This window comes from Malaclemys terrapin, chromosome 8, assembly GCF_027887155.1.
Source record: "Malaclemys terrapin pileata isolate rMalTer1 chromosome 8, rMalTer1.hap1, whole genome shotgun sequence".
NCBI lineage: Eukaryota > Metazoa > Chordata > Testudines > Emydidae > Malaclemys > Malaclemys terrapin.
The window spans coordinates 55178585-55192619 of record NC_071512.1 but is presented as its reverse complement, the minus strand read 5'-3'; the positions used below and the strand labels follow the sequence as shown (position 1 = coordinate 55192619).

The following is a 14035-nucleotide window of genomic DNA, read 5'->3' as shown; positions in this document are numbered from 1 at the left end:
CAAGTAGCTCAGACACTGCCACCTCATTGTGATGAAATGAAATCTCTGTTACTAATCCTGTCTCTTCTCTAGCCAGAATAAAACATTCAATTTGTGATTAAAAAACCCTTCTGTGTCTGTCTAACCTTCAACTGTCCTGCTGGCTGAACTGAGCAACGTGAAGGTGTGGTGCTAGACCTGGGGTGGGGTGCAGCTACTGAGACCCTTCTGCTTCCCTGGGTGCTGAAATTCAAACCCCAGCGCAGAGGGGACTTGAATTCCAGATTTTGATTGGCAGGGCAATGGAACCTTGTGGGTCCTGATGCCTGTGGTTCTCAATGAACATGCAGTTACAGGGACATGTATATACGGTAGTGTGCTTTCTGACAGACATGGCCTAGAGGTAGGTGTATAGTGTGCGATATGTGCATAAGGGCATGCTGGAGGTATATGCACAAGTGTATATAGTGAAGTTTAATGGCCTGTAATATACAGGAGGTCTGACTAGAGCAGGGGTGGGCAAACTTTTTGGCCCTAGAGCCACATCCGGGTGGGGAAATTGCATGCAGGGCCATGAATGTAGGGCTGGGGTGTGGGTAGGGTGACCAGATGGGTCCCACCGGCAGAACAAGGGGGGAAAAAAAGCGGAGTCCCGCCAGTGGAACAAAACAAAAACAGGAGTGCAAAATATTGGGACAATTGCATCCCGACCAAACATTGGTCGGGACATGGGACGAACACCTAAAAATCGGGACAGTCCCGATTTTATCAGGATGTCTGGTCACCCTAGGTGCGGGAGGGAGAGCAGAGTGTGGGAGGGGGTGCGGTGTGCAGGAAGGGGCTCAGGCAGGGGGTTGGAGTGCAGGAGGGTGCAGAGTGTGGGAGGGGTCTTAGGGCAGGGGGTTGGGATTCAGGAGGGGTGCAGCAGGGGGTTCAGGGCAGGGGGTTGGGTGTGGGGTGAAGGAGGGGTTCGGGGGGCAGGCTCTGGCCCAGCACCGCTTACCTGGAGCGGCTCTGGGGTGGCAGCAGGGCTAAGGTAGGCTCCCTACCTGCCCTGGCCCTGCGCCGCTCCTGGAAGCAGCCGGCACCACGTTCCCTGCAGCCCCCGGGGGGGTGGGGCAGAGGGCTCCATGTGCTGCCCTCACCTGTGGGTACCTCCCCCGAAGCTCCCATTGGCCGCGGTTCCCCCTTCCTGGCCAAGGAGAGCTGCGGGGAGGCAGTGCCTGCAGGTGAGGGCAGCATGCGGAGCCCTCTGCCCCCTCGCCCTCCCAGGGGCCACAGGGACATGTTGCCAGCCGCTTCCGGGAGCAGTGCGGGATCCGCGGCGCCACTGGGGTGGCAATCCCATGGGCCGGATCCAAAGCCCTGATGAGCCGAATCTGGCCCACGGGCTGTCGTTTGCCCACCCCTGGACTAGAGGATGTAATGGTCCCTTCTGGCCTTAAATGTCTGTGAATTTATGAATTCATTTATTGAGTGTAGGTAGGTGCTATGTACAATAGGAAGGGGCTAGTGCAGATGTGTGCGCATGTATATAGAGAGCAGGGTTTGACTGAATTCTTGCCCTATTTTTTTGACTATCAATGGGACAAAATTAAAAATATGCAGAACTTCAGCATTGCTATTGCAGACACACAAAAGCAAGTGGTTAAAATAAAAACACCTCTCCTAACTATGTCAGGTTGTCCCTCTCTGACCAACACCCAGGTCTCATACCCCCTCAAAGTCATGTCTCCTGATCCCCCTTCCTATCCAAACCCAGGCTCCCCCAAATTCCCCATACAAGGTGCAAGGACTATTTCCCTGTACTCCCATATCCAGATCCAAAAATGGACTTCATAACATATTCCTCCATAACTAGACCTCCATCTCTGAATAATCCTCTCTCTCATATCCTCTGTAGCCCTCTCTGGCAGCATAAACCCCTCTCCATCTGATTCCCCTTCCCCAAGGTACATTTCCCTAAAAGATTATTTTAGCATGAGTCGTGCAACAATTGTGTGATTTATGAATCAGAAATAGCATTTTGTTGTGGAACTGTCAAAGCAGGCATTGCAAATGCTGAAGCTAATCTCAGAGAATAATAAAATATTACACAAGTCTTTCAAGTACTGTGGCTGAATTTTAAAAGAAAACTAGTTAATTTCATGCCAACACAATTAGTTTTGCAAGCTAAGGTAATGATAAAGACTATCACATCTCATGCTCCAGGACAGAAATTAATTGCCTGTGGGGGTCAGGAAGGAACTTTTCCCTATACCTGGTTAAAAAAAAGTTTTTTTTTTAAGGAGAAATGGATTTTTGAGGAAAAGGAACATTTTCATGAAAATTCTTTGTAATTTTTTAACAGACTGAACCGAAACAAAAATTTTCTTTTGGTTTTGAATTGAAATCGCTAAAAACCAAACCTGAAATGCTGATTTTGAGTTCAAACTAAATTTTTATTTTGATTTATTGAAAACTTAAAAACAGTAAAAAAAAATTGCGTCACAACTGAAAAACTGTTGGTTTTGTTAGAAAAGTGTCATTGAAACACTGTTCTTTGATGAGCCTGAGTTCACCCCCTTTCTCTGTCCCAGGTGGAGAACTGCACAGTTGGCTAGCTGCATTGTAACAGGCAGGGTGACCAGATAGCAAGTGTGAAATATCGGGACAGGGGACGGGCGGTAATAGGCACCTATATAAGACAAAGCCCCGAATATCAGAACTGTCCCTATAAAATTGGGACATCTGGTCACACTATAAGAGGGGTTTCTCATCCCTCTGGAGCTTCAGTTAATTGTCCCTGCTGGATGCAGAATGCAGACTAGCCTCCATGGACCAAGTTGTGATTGAGCATGGCAAACCCTGTCTTTCTGCAGTTCTAAATCTGGCAGTCCTTTTCTATATTTTAATATAGGATAGGTGGCAGGCTGTCCAGTTTGGAGACTGAAGCCTCTGTTAATCAAGAGAACAGATACAGCACAGGCTACTGCAGTGTACATTTCCCTTACAATATCCAAGCCACTGTCTCAAACTCTCCCCTGAAGGGACTGCCTCTAGGAGTCACAGGAGAGTTCTGTCTCCCTGGCCCATTCAGTTTGCCCAAAAGCATGCAAATTAGCATTGATTGTGATGGTGGGCTTCAGAGTGGACACCTGTTCTGGCCATTAGAAACTGGCCTGAAACCATTAACTCCTTTCTCAAAGGCCATCAGATGAGAAATACTTTCCAATCAACAGCAAAATGGGCCATTGAACCTGTGGTTTGGGGACAAAAGCAAGCAGATCAAATTCAGTCCCATGAGCAGCTATCCAGTACTCCTGACAGCCCTCTTTACAGAGTTCAAATACACCAGAAATAAAAATTTCAAGGTAAGCATTTTTAGGTGAGGGAGTGGAGGGGAACTTCGACTGTTCTACAGGTCAGCTTCAAGAGAGCAAGATGTATCTGCTTCTGCTAACCCCAAGGGAAGAAGTTGCAGTTGAAGAATCTCTCCTCCCTAGTATGAATGGGGATGGGGTGGTCTGTTTAAAAAAAAAGAGGACAGGTGTTTTGGAAGCACAAGATTCCAGAGCATTTAAACAAAGAAATAAAGGTTAAAACTATTTAATTCCTAGTGAGAGGAGGAAAATCACTGCTGCAGAAGTCGGAGAACTGAGCAGTGTGCGTGATCTGAGTCAGTAAGAGGCAGGAGAAGGAGAACAGAAGATGACTGCAGGAAGCTTCAGACACTGAAAGACAGACACACACCAGGATTTTGGGGCTGGAGTGATTGGTTTACACTGTGACTAAGCAACAATCAACTGGGGAACATACAAATATCTGAAAGGTGTAAATATTAGGGAGGAATTGAAATTAATTAGCATAATAAACTAGGGTGTAATGAAGAGCAATAGGATGGAGTCAATATAGGAACACATAGGATGAATATCAGGAAAAACTTTCAGACAGGGAGCTCTATCAGCCTATGGGTTAATTTCCTAGTGGAAGTGGAAGCCACCTTTCAATTCACCGTGGACAAAACCAGCATAGTAACTATACTGTAGGGCAAGGGAGGCGATTTACCTGGCTCAGAGTCCATTTCCATTACTAGAATGTGAGGAGTGAACTGGAAGAATGGCTCAGTCAGGCAGTCAGACAGGGCAGCCCTGCTGTATTTCCCAGGCTGCTCTCTGTGATGCAGGCAGGAAGGTTGTATGTATTCACAGGCCCCACCTCCTGAGGCTCTGCAGCTGCTAGACTGGACACAAAAGGGTGAGACAGACACTGGCACATTTGCCACTGCTGCTCTGCACCAAACTCCCTGCCTTTCCTCGTTCCTAACCTGGAGCAGATGATCCCACGAGGGCAGCTGCCTGGGACACACCTGTACTCAAATACCAGGGTGAGTCATTGCAGCTAGATCTGGGCTTAATGGGAAAGGGGGAGAGGCAGGCCAGAAATCAATAGGGAAAGAGAAATGGGAGGGGGAGCTTTATGAAGAATATCTCAGAGGGCACAGACTGGAGGTAGCTGGGCTCTCAAGGCCTGACGTCTGGTACTTGCTGCAGTCAGACCTAGTTTCCTCCAGACAGTCCATGCATTGAGTTTGAGACCAAATCTGTTTTTTCAAGCTGCTGAGGATCAGGAGCGAGAGGTCACCCTCACCCTGTGGGCAGCTTTAGATTTCTACAGAAGTGTCTATGCTTGTGTCTCCCTCTGACATACACCTGGGGAGATTCAGTGACTTGGACAGACTGTGCTACCCCTCAGGCCAGTTTTTCCCCAGGTACCAACAGGAACTTGTTCAAAACAAGAGATCCCTGTGTTCCACAAATGCCTGCAAGTCCTGGAGATTGAAGCAGCTCAAGGTAAGATTGCTGGAGTTGCAGCCAATCTCCTGTAAATTATCCAAGGAAGCTCTGGGAATACTGCAAAATTAGATTCAGGAGAAAGAAGTGAGGGGGAGCAATTTTTTGTCTGCAATTGCTGTCTGTGACCAGGACTCCCTAGTGTCAGCATCCCTGGGTTGTTTATATGCTTGAGAACGAATTTTCTGCATTGGCCACTGTCAGTGGAGAGTAGCATTCCTTTGCTATTCCTCTACGGTTAGGTGTACTTTTGCCACCCTTAGAACTGACTGTTTGATTGGGTTGGCCAAACCATGTCTGTATTGCCATCCAGCAGCATCAGAGGTATAATGTCTTGCACTTTGACACACTTCACATTAACTCTGTGCGGGCCATTATACACAGCGCTCTGAAGGCTGAATCAAACAACTGCTAAGTGCAGAGCCCTAAACCTGCCCACAAATCAAATGCACACTCCAGTAAAAAAAACTGTGGGCCCCATCACAGCATAGATCTTTGAGTGGCTGAGCTGTTCAGCGCCCCTTTTTGCTCCACCACGGGCGGCAGGTGTACAGTCTTCATCCAGGGAGTTATTCCATTACGGATCTTGTCTCCAGCTATAGGCACTGTACATTCAAGAACTTTAAAGTGGTGAACAAACCCTCAGGATGGCATCAGGCAGGTGACTTAATTAGCCTATTTTGTGGTCATTCTTTAACGTGCATCTTGCAATAAAGCAAGAGAAGAGAAAGTGTTATTGTTCAAGGGGAGAACTGAGAGCTCCTGATGTTCTGAAAGTCAGTTCTCTGATTTCTTGCCTTCTTCCTATTTTTATTTCTATAGCAAAACTTTGAATTGACAGGCTTCCCTTGTCAGTATCATGTCCTCAAAGTATCCGAGATTCTCCATAGAAGAGAGAGAGAGACTGGTTTGATTCCCAGAACTTTCCTGAGTCAGAACTTCTGTCAGAGAAATTAACTTTTGTTCCTTACCCTGCATTCTAGATGTCTTAGCTCCCTGGTAATCAAGAGAAATAGCAGTTTGATATCCAGCACCATAGTGTATCAGGGCCTCCATAATTAAGAGCATCTGTTTGCTTCCTGGTGCTCCTATGCTTAGAAAGCAGAAAAATAGATAAGTTGTTTTAAAAACACAGAAGAGAGGCAATGGTTTTAATAGAAAAGATAGAAATTAAAACAACAGTACCATGAGTTAGAACAAAGTAACAAACCGGTGAGCTTTAAGAATAAACTAAAATTAGTAACGAGGGAAAGGATTAAAAAAATATTACCAGCTAACAAGATACGTATCCCAGATCACCTCTAAAATGCTGTTTGTTTGTTTCTCTCTCTGTTATCGTAGCCAGTCTTGTCTTTTCCCTGTTCTTTGAGGAAGGAATAAGCCACCCCTCTTTGTACAGCGCCTGGCACAGTAAGCCCCTAGCTCAACTGGGACCTTTGGGTGTCAATGTAATAATGATCCCTAGCTGCTTTCTGTTCCTCACAAATGTCCCCAGCCCCTGTTCATTCATCTCTTGTTCTAAAATACAGGTAACTTACCCTGAGGTCAGCTTCAGGCTGACGGATCCTGAAAGCAGATATTCAGAAGCAGAAGTGGAAAATGGCAAGCATAGAATGCTCTGAGAGACTGGACCAGGAATACCCTAGCAGCGGTTTGGCTCAGGGATCCTATGGGGACAGAAAGAGGACCACAAACACATGGTGTGAAAATGATGAAGGCGATGAGGAGGAGGAAGCTGAGGAAAGTGACAGTGATCATTTTGGGAACGGCATGCAGAAGGACCAAGATCCGGTGTCCAGCAGCTCCATGCCGAGGGACAGCATGGCAGAGGACCTTCTGTGTGAGGAAGACGAGGTCTTTTATGAGACCTTCACCCTTATCAATGCCAACGGCGTGGCCAAGAAGTTGAACATGATGGTCAGTCTTCGCACCAAGAGTGATGAGGGCGATGAGGAAAGCAGCAAGGAGACAGTGTGTCAGAAGTGGCATAGCCAGCCAGTGAGGAAGCCTGCTGTTCTTCGGCGCAGCCCACAGGGCATAAATCACTTTGGCAGGGTGCTGCCAAGTTCAACCGAGTACGTGGACACTGTGGTTACCCTGGACAGTGATTTAGACGACCCAGCCAGGGACAGCCTGCCGTGCAATGGCATGGAAAGCATCAAGAGCTACATGACCAGGAAAGTAGAGGGTGGGGTGTTCCCAGGAAATCCAAGTATGGACTTCAGCAAGCCAGGGGGGAGCAAAGAGCTTCCCCTGAAAAGCAAGAGAGGGGTGAAGTGGCTGAACCCGAAAGCTGCCAACAAGCCAGCCGAGATAGCGGGCAGTGTTGGGGCCGTGAAATCACCCACGGTGAGGAGGGTCAGGATTGGGACGCAGCAGGTGGGCAGCAGCGAGGTGGAGGAGCGGCCTTACAAATGCATGCAGTGTGGACGGGCCTTTAAGAAATCAAGCAACCTCCTGAGCCACATTGACACGCACAGTGGGGCCAAGCCGTACGCCTGCGAGTTGTGCGGCAAGGCCTACTCACACCAGGGCACCCTGCAGCAGCACAAGCGGTTGCACACAGGCGAGCGCCCCTACAAGTGCCCGTTCTGCATCAAGGCCTACACCTGGTCCTCAGACTACCGCAAACACATCCGCACGCACACCGGCGAGAAGCCCTACAAGTGCCTGGACTGCGAGAAGGCCTTTGTGCGCTCCTCGGACCTGCGCAAGCATCAGCGCAACATGCACAGCAATGACAAGCCTTTCCCCTGCCAGGAGTGCGGCAAGACCTTCAACAAGCCACTCTCGCTACTGCGCCACCAACGCACCCACCTGGGTGAGAAGCCTTTCCACTGTCCTGACTGCGGCAAAGAGTTTGCCGTGGCCAGCCGCATGGTGGAGCACCAGCGCATCCACACAGGCGAGCGTCCGTTTTCCTGTGCCATCTGCGGCAAGTCTTTCACCAAGTCCTCCAACCTCTTCGAGCACCAGACGCTGCACACTGGTGAGCGCCCCTTCAAGTGCTCTGAATGTGGCATGGCCTTCGCCCAGTCCTCACGCCTCATCCGCCACCAGCGCATCCACACCGGCGAGCGGCCCTTCGCCTGCGCCGAGTGTGGGCAGGCCTTCGCCCGCTCCTCCACCCTCAAGAGGCACCAGCAGATCCATAGTGGGGAAAAGGCCTACCTGTGCTCAGACTGCGGCAAGGCCTTCCGCCATGCCTCGCAGCTTACCCAGCACATGCGGGTGCATACGGGGGAACGGCCCTACCAGTGCGCCCAGTGTGGCAAGGCCTTCACTCAGTCCACCCACCTCATCCGCCACCAGGCCAAGCATGGTGCCAGCAATGGGGAGCCGTTCTCCTCTTCCGATGAGTAAGTCCCTCCCTAGTGGGGCAGCTGGACACCAGGCACTCAACACACCTGTCTTCTGAGGGGCCAAATACAACAGACCTGGGCTTCATCAGGTTGAGCAAATATGAGAGAGGGTTTGTATGCAATACGGAGCAGGCACCACTCTCTGACCAAGTTGCTTGTTGACTAGAGGAGGAGATCTGCAAGTACTTGTCTTCATAAATGCACACCAAAGGACCCAACCAGAGCTCACCTGTGACAGGGGGTACAGATGAGGAGAGAGATTATGTAGAATACACCCACCTTGTCATCTGTCCAGGCACCAAGTTCAGCTGTTTACCAAGATCTTCCTGCTGGACAAAAGGTCAAGAGCACATCACAAACTGACTGACACTCCATAGCTGTTGCTCCTTCATGGGCCCTCATGCCAATTCCTGCTGCCCTTCAAGTGTAGTTCTACTCTGAAAAGGGACTAGGTAAGAAAATGGCAGATCTGCTCCCAGTACATGTGTTCAGAGTTGCATCTGACACAACACTGCTTTTTACTCCTGTTTGCCCTGCAGAGCCAGGTCAGCTAATGGAGTGTGAGCTGAAGTCTATTCCTGCTTGTGTGTCCTTAACAGAATGGTTAATGAGGAGCTGGTCTACATGTAGAAATCATACTGGTTTCACTAAATAGATTTAAAAATACACTTTTGGTAAAAGTGAGGCAAGTCTGCATGTAGACAAGACATACGTTCCATGCAGTTCCTGTGAAACACCTTGGAAGGAAACAGGATGGAATAGGGGTCACTTAGGGCATGGTTTATGTGTAGAGTCTCTATTACTGGTGATGATGCAGAAGGAAAAAGCCCTTCTTGAGTCTCAGAGTCCAGGTTGTGTGTGCAGGTCTGTCAGCTACAAAATACATCTTATTACTTGTAAGTTGCGCACAAATCACCCACAAAATGTAAATATGGAACCCACCAATGTCATTTTAAGAGATCCCCTTGTCAGAACAGAACTGCATTTTGAGGTATTATAATCTCCATAATGAGGATGCCCCAATGGCCAGCCTATCGACAAAAAGCTTTCCTGAAGTACCTCTCATATGATACCATGAAAAACAAAACGAACATGATACCATGAAAACTCCAAACAAATATATGTACTGTGGGATACTTACAAATGAAGGCACTGACATCATTCCCTTCTTACTGGCCTGTTAGGAAAAGGATGAATGTACTTTTTAAATGGGGTTGTGCTGGCCATGGCTGGCTGAATTATTGACACTGTACACAGTGACTGTCCAATAGGTGCAGAGACACTGGGTGGCAAATGCACAACTGATCAGTTTCTGGCTCATCTTGGGTCTGATCCTGCACCGCTGTAACCAATGGGTATTTTTGCCAGTGGGAGCAGGAGCAACCCCCACAAGGTCCAGGGACACTACCCTTCCCAGCAACTGGGTGCTTCATGGAGCTGAACTTTTCCTTAGGCTGTTGTCTCTAGACCTCACGAGTGGCCTCTCCCTCGTTTTCTGCATCTATCTCCAGATAGTGCTGCATGTGTCATTGTAGGCCACCTCTCTTGCCCACCCCACACATTTCAGATATTTGCACCAACCCTTTCACATTACAGCTGCCCCTCTGTGTAGATGCAACACTTGTTGGACTGTGCCTCACAGCAGAAAGGATGAGCAACCTGTGTGAGAACTGCAGCTGTTCCACTCAGTGTTAGGAAAGGTGCAGCAGCACCAAGGAAAGCAGCAAATGTTCCATGTCTCCCCAGAGTTAAGAGCTTCAAGATCAGTCCAGTAGTTATGCTTCCTAGCTGGCAGCATGCTGCACTATCCAGACAGCCCCCAAGACATCCCTTTGGAGAAGAATGTTTTTCATTAATTTCCTTTCTCTGCTGTGCCTGACTACCTTTCAGATCTAGGAGAGCTAGATACAGCTCTGTCTGGAGCCTGTGCCACTGCTATCTTCCAGAGAGAAAGGGGCTCTCCAATGTAATAAGAGGTGCTCCATCATCCAAATGCTACCTCCTTCACAACATTAGCAGCCAGGGACAAAGCTGTAGTGGACACGTATGGCTCTGCCCTCCATATTCTTCCATTTCATCCTAATCCTTTTGGTCCTCTCCTGCACGCAAGACTCCAGCTACTCTGGGATGGGTTGCAAGATCAGTCTGGGCAGCTAGGAAAGGAGTGCACTGAACTATCTCCATTCACTCTCACTGGTGAGGTAGGCTGCTCTTCCCCATCAGGCCAACTCGCTAAGGTTCCATAGGTAGCCAGATAGCAAAGTTGTGCGATCTTTTCAGCAACAAAGCAAGCCCGGACTGATAAGGCATTTAAAATTCTGCTTGACAAGCGCAGCTCCTGATGAAAAGGTACCAAATGATTACAACAAAGTCATGAGCCAACAGGAATAAACCATCAAGAAACACACACACACACACACACATACAGGGGATTAAAATAAAAAGAGTGCAAAATGAACCCTCAAACAACTTAGCCATCGAGTGCAGAATCTTCAGTAGGGAAAGAGTTAAAAGTGCAACACTTTGCTTCTGAAAGGAAGGGGAAAATTCCCCTTACTGAGAGGAAGTGGATAGGACAGGCCTCACCAGTTAGGAGGACAGACGGGGTCTCTGGCCTTCTCTCTCCAGTGGGCCAGACCTATGTTACCAGTTACTGCTGCCATGGAGGAGATCTCCTGACCTCTGTACTTGACAGGATGCTTCACATGACACTTTGTTCATGGCTCTCTAACTCTGCCCTTTGTGTTGAAGCTGGTGGGTGCCACGTAGAACCAACTACTTGAACACGCTGTGACATTTGAGGAATGTAAATATCTGTAAATAATAGTAATAATAATTAATAATAAATGTGCTTGCACTGTAATGGGGTTATATTTGCCAAGAACTGGCCTGGGAGGGGTAGTCTAGTTTTATTTTTTACACTTGCAAAGGTTTCCGTCTCTGATGATTACAAATTGGATGCTGTAATATACCATGTGGACAGAGAAGGAAATAACATGGGGGACATTGTTTGGTGTTCCCTTGAACTCCCCAATGTCTGAGATATTAAAGCTATTATGTCTCAAGCAAATACACTGGAAATAAATATTCTATTGCCACTCATGTATCTTAAAGGTGGCTTAAAGGAACCAGGCTCTGGCTCTCTCACATATCTTGTGGTATGCTTAGATACTCCTGGGGGAATTCTGTGCCAAAAAATTCTGCATACAATATTTTAAAATTCTGTATATTTTATTTGTCAAAATAACACAATATAATCAAGCCAGTTTCAAGTATTTTGGTAATTTATTTCAAAATACTCATCAGCAACTATGTCTGTAACAATACAGACAAAAAAGATTCAGGAAATGTTTTTTGACAAACAGATTCTTTACAAGGCATATTAATACAGAACTCTGAGTAATAATTAATTTAAACTACAATACAGAACCGTATTTCCCGCACCCCTCAGAAGCAATGCAAAGGCTTGGGGGAGTCAGGGGTAATGGAGGAGCTGAGGGAGAGGGAAGTAATTGCTGGGAAGGAGCCTGCGTGTGAACTTGGAGGGTTGTTGGGTGTGGGTGGGAGATGTATGGAACAAGGGAGTTTTTGGACGGGGAGGGATTGTTAGGGAGCTGCCACCTCGCTGACCCCTAGCATCTCTCATTCAGTCAGGCACATCCCCATTTGTCCCTGCATCCCCACTCCCATTTAGCCCCCACCCCAGTCTGTCACCCCCAGCTATGTGCCCCATGCTGTCCATCCCCCTATATCCTGAGCCTCCAGACCTGGCCCCACGGTCAGGGAGCTATGAGGAATGCAGCTCCTTTCTCTTCCCTATCCGCAGATGGGGCTGCTCCTGCCCGGGAGTGGCTGCTCTCTGTTCTGGTGCCACAGCGGCCCTTAGGGGGTGAAAGGATTAACCGCAGCACCTTTCTGGCAGAATGTTTTTTCGGGGGGGGGGGGGGGGGGGAGGGGAATCTGCACAGCACATAAATTCTGCATGTGCAGTGGCACAGAATTTCCCCAGGAGTAATTAGTAGATAAGGTGTAAATATAGATGCATGGTATAATTCAGTATCTAACGCTGCACTTGGACCTGAGCCAAAGCCTGTTTGTGTCCACAACAGCAAGAACATATGAGTATTCAGAAGTGCACAAGAGCATGAAAGCATGTTACTAATCACAGACATGTTTTTGAGCACATCGATTTGTAGGTATGAACATAAGCCTGCAGACACAGCGTAGTGCTGTGTCTTGCTCTGCACAACTGTAGGCATTTCAATTGGACAGATTTTGAAATGAGTTTGCAACCAAGCTGTCTCAATACTCGTTCCACACATGGTTCATGACTACTACATGGCCCTTAATATTTTGCATATACCATACTGTCATTCTGCTCACAGGCAGGGATGCAACATAACTGCTAGGTTGTAACTGGATTCTAACATGGTGACTCAGTTGTGCAGATGGGACCAACTAATCCTCTTTCTGTATCTAGGTTATCCAGTCCTCCCACCTTCCAGGTCTCTGTGAAGGAAACATCTCATAAAGTACATGTGAAAAACACCCATAATCCTATGGATTTGGCCTCATCAGATGAGGCAGTATGACATAAGTCCCCAGATTTTCCCACAGTGCACCAGTACTATCATGGTTTGTAGCACGGTAAGCACTAATATAGTTGACACATTTGCCATGGAGAATATTGCTGCATGGGATACACTGAACCATACTAGCTGTAATTGTCTCAATGTGTATGTCAAAGCCTGAATACAATTGTACTTTAGAAAGGACCTTCTCTTTTCAGGCTGGTGGAGCAATGATTTTTGCACATAAAGTCTGTAGACAGACTCCAGAAAGTAGGTAAGTTCATTTTGTTTTTAAAAATTAAGAAAGAGATGTAAATATGAAATCAAGTATAGCTAATGATTGTAAAAAAACTTTGAAAATGAATATCATTATGTAAATGCTAATTATCGTCAAGTGATATTATACAGGAAACCTGTGCAATTTCATTTTAAAAGTTTGGGGTTGATGGTTAAGAAAAACACATGCTGTGTTCTCACCCTGATTTCCCCTTCCAATAAAATAAGATACATCATATATAATTCACAATACCTATAAAACAAAAATCTCCAGAACAAATTACACAGCTATCTAATTATATTTGTTCATAGTAACATTCTGAAGTAACCTCTCCCCCGAAGCGCATCAGTATTAATCAACAGGAGAGACAGAGAACCCATGTGAAGCACAAGCTTAAAGATCTCTGTAATGCTACCAATACCAATCACTTTTTAAGGAGTATAAAAGGTAGGTAATACTTCAGAGGCAAATAAAATTAGCTCAAGTTCTCTCAAACAGGATGGGCTGAATTGCAAAAACTATCTCCACAAAATGGGCTGACCCTTTTGATAAAGCTTTGCACCGTTTTTCCCTTAGTCAACAAAGCACTTGTATGGGAGACACTTCCACCAAAAATGGTCCAAGTATTAAAAGGCTCTTAAGATTAAGAACCTTTTCTTGCTTCCCTTGAGGTCAAAGGGAATTCTGCTGTCAACTTGAACAGGAATAGACCCCCATTATAGGACAAATTAGCATTCCCGCTTTGGGATTTAAAGTACTGTGGTGGCACATAAGGTAGCAGTTGCAATCAGAATAAGAGTCAAATAGCTCATATATATATCTCTAGTAAATAAGCATGATTAAAGTTACTCCCTGAATCACAAACAGATTTATTTGAGCTCTCTCTCACACGAAAACCAGTACAAATATATGTAGCGAGAGGAGGCCACAGTAAATACACGATGGTGGCCACGTCATCTCAGAGATCTATACTATCAATATCACAGTACATTTCCCACTGGATGATCATTCCAC

General features: G+C 46.9%; 1 protein-coding gene across 2 annotated transcripts; it reads left to right on the top strand.

Moving 5' to 3' along the window:
- Nucleotides 1–4202: 4202 nt before the first annotated feature.
- On the top strand, nt 4203–13162 carry ZNF648 (zinc finger protein 648). Of its 2 annotated transcripts, XR_008446015.1 has the most exons (3): nt 4203–4345; nt 6341–8625; nt 12963–13162. XR_008446015.1 is itself a non-coding variant. In XM_054038619.1 (2 exons), the coding sequence occupies exon 2, from the start codon at nt 6411–6413 to the stop codon at nt 8172–8174; it is 1764 nt and encodes a 587-aa protein (XP_053894594.1). In that variant the 5' UTR covers nt 4203–4345; nt 6341–6410; the 3' UTR covers nt 8175–11350. The 2 variants fall into 2 exon arrangements, 1 of the variants encoding a protein (XP_053894594.1); XM_054038619.1 differs by lacking the exon at nt 12963–13162 and having other exon boundaries at nt 6341–11350.
- Nucleotides 13163–14035: the final 873 nt, after the last annotated feature.

Bases quoted from the DNA above. Each gene is read 5' to 3' on its own strand.
- ZNF648 (XM_054038619.1), top strand. From the start codon at position 6,411: ATGGCAAGCATAGAATGCTCTGAGAGACTGGACCAGGAATACCCTAGC.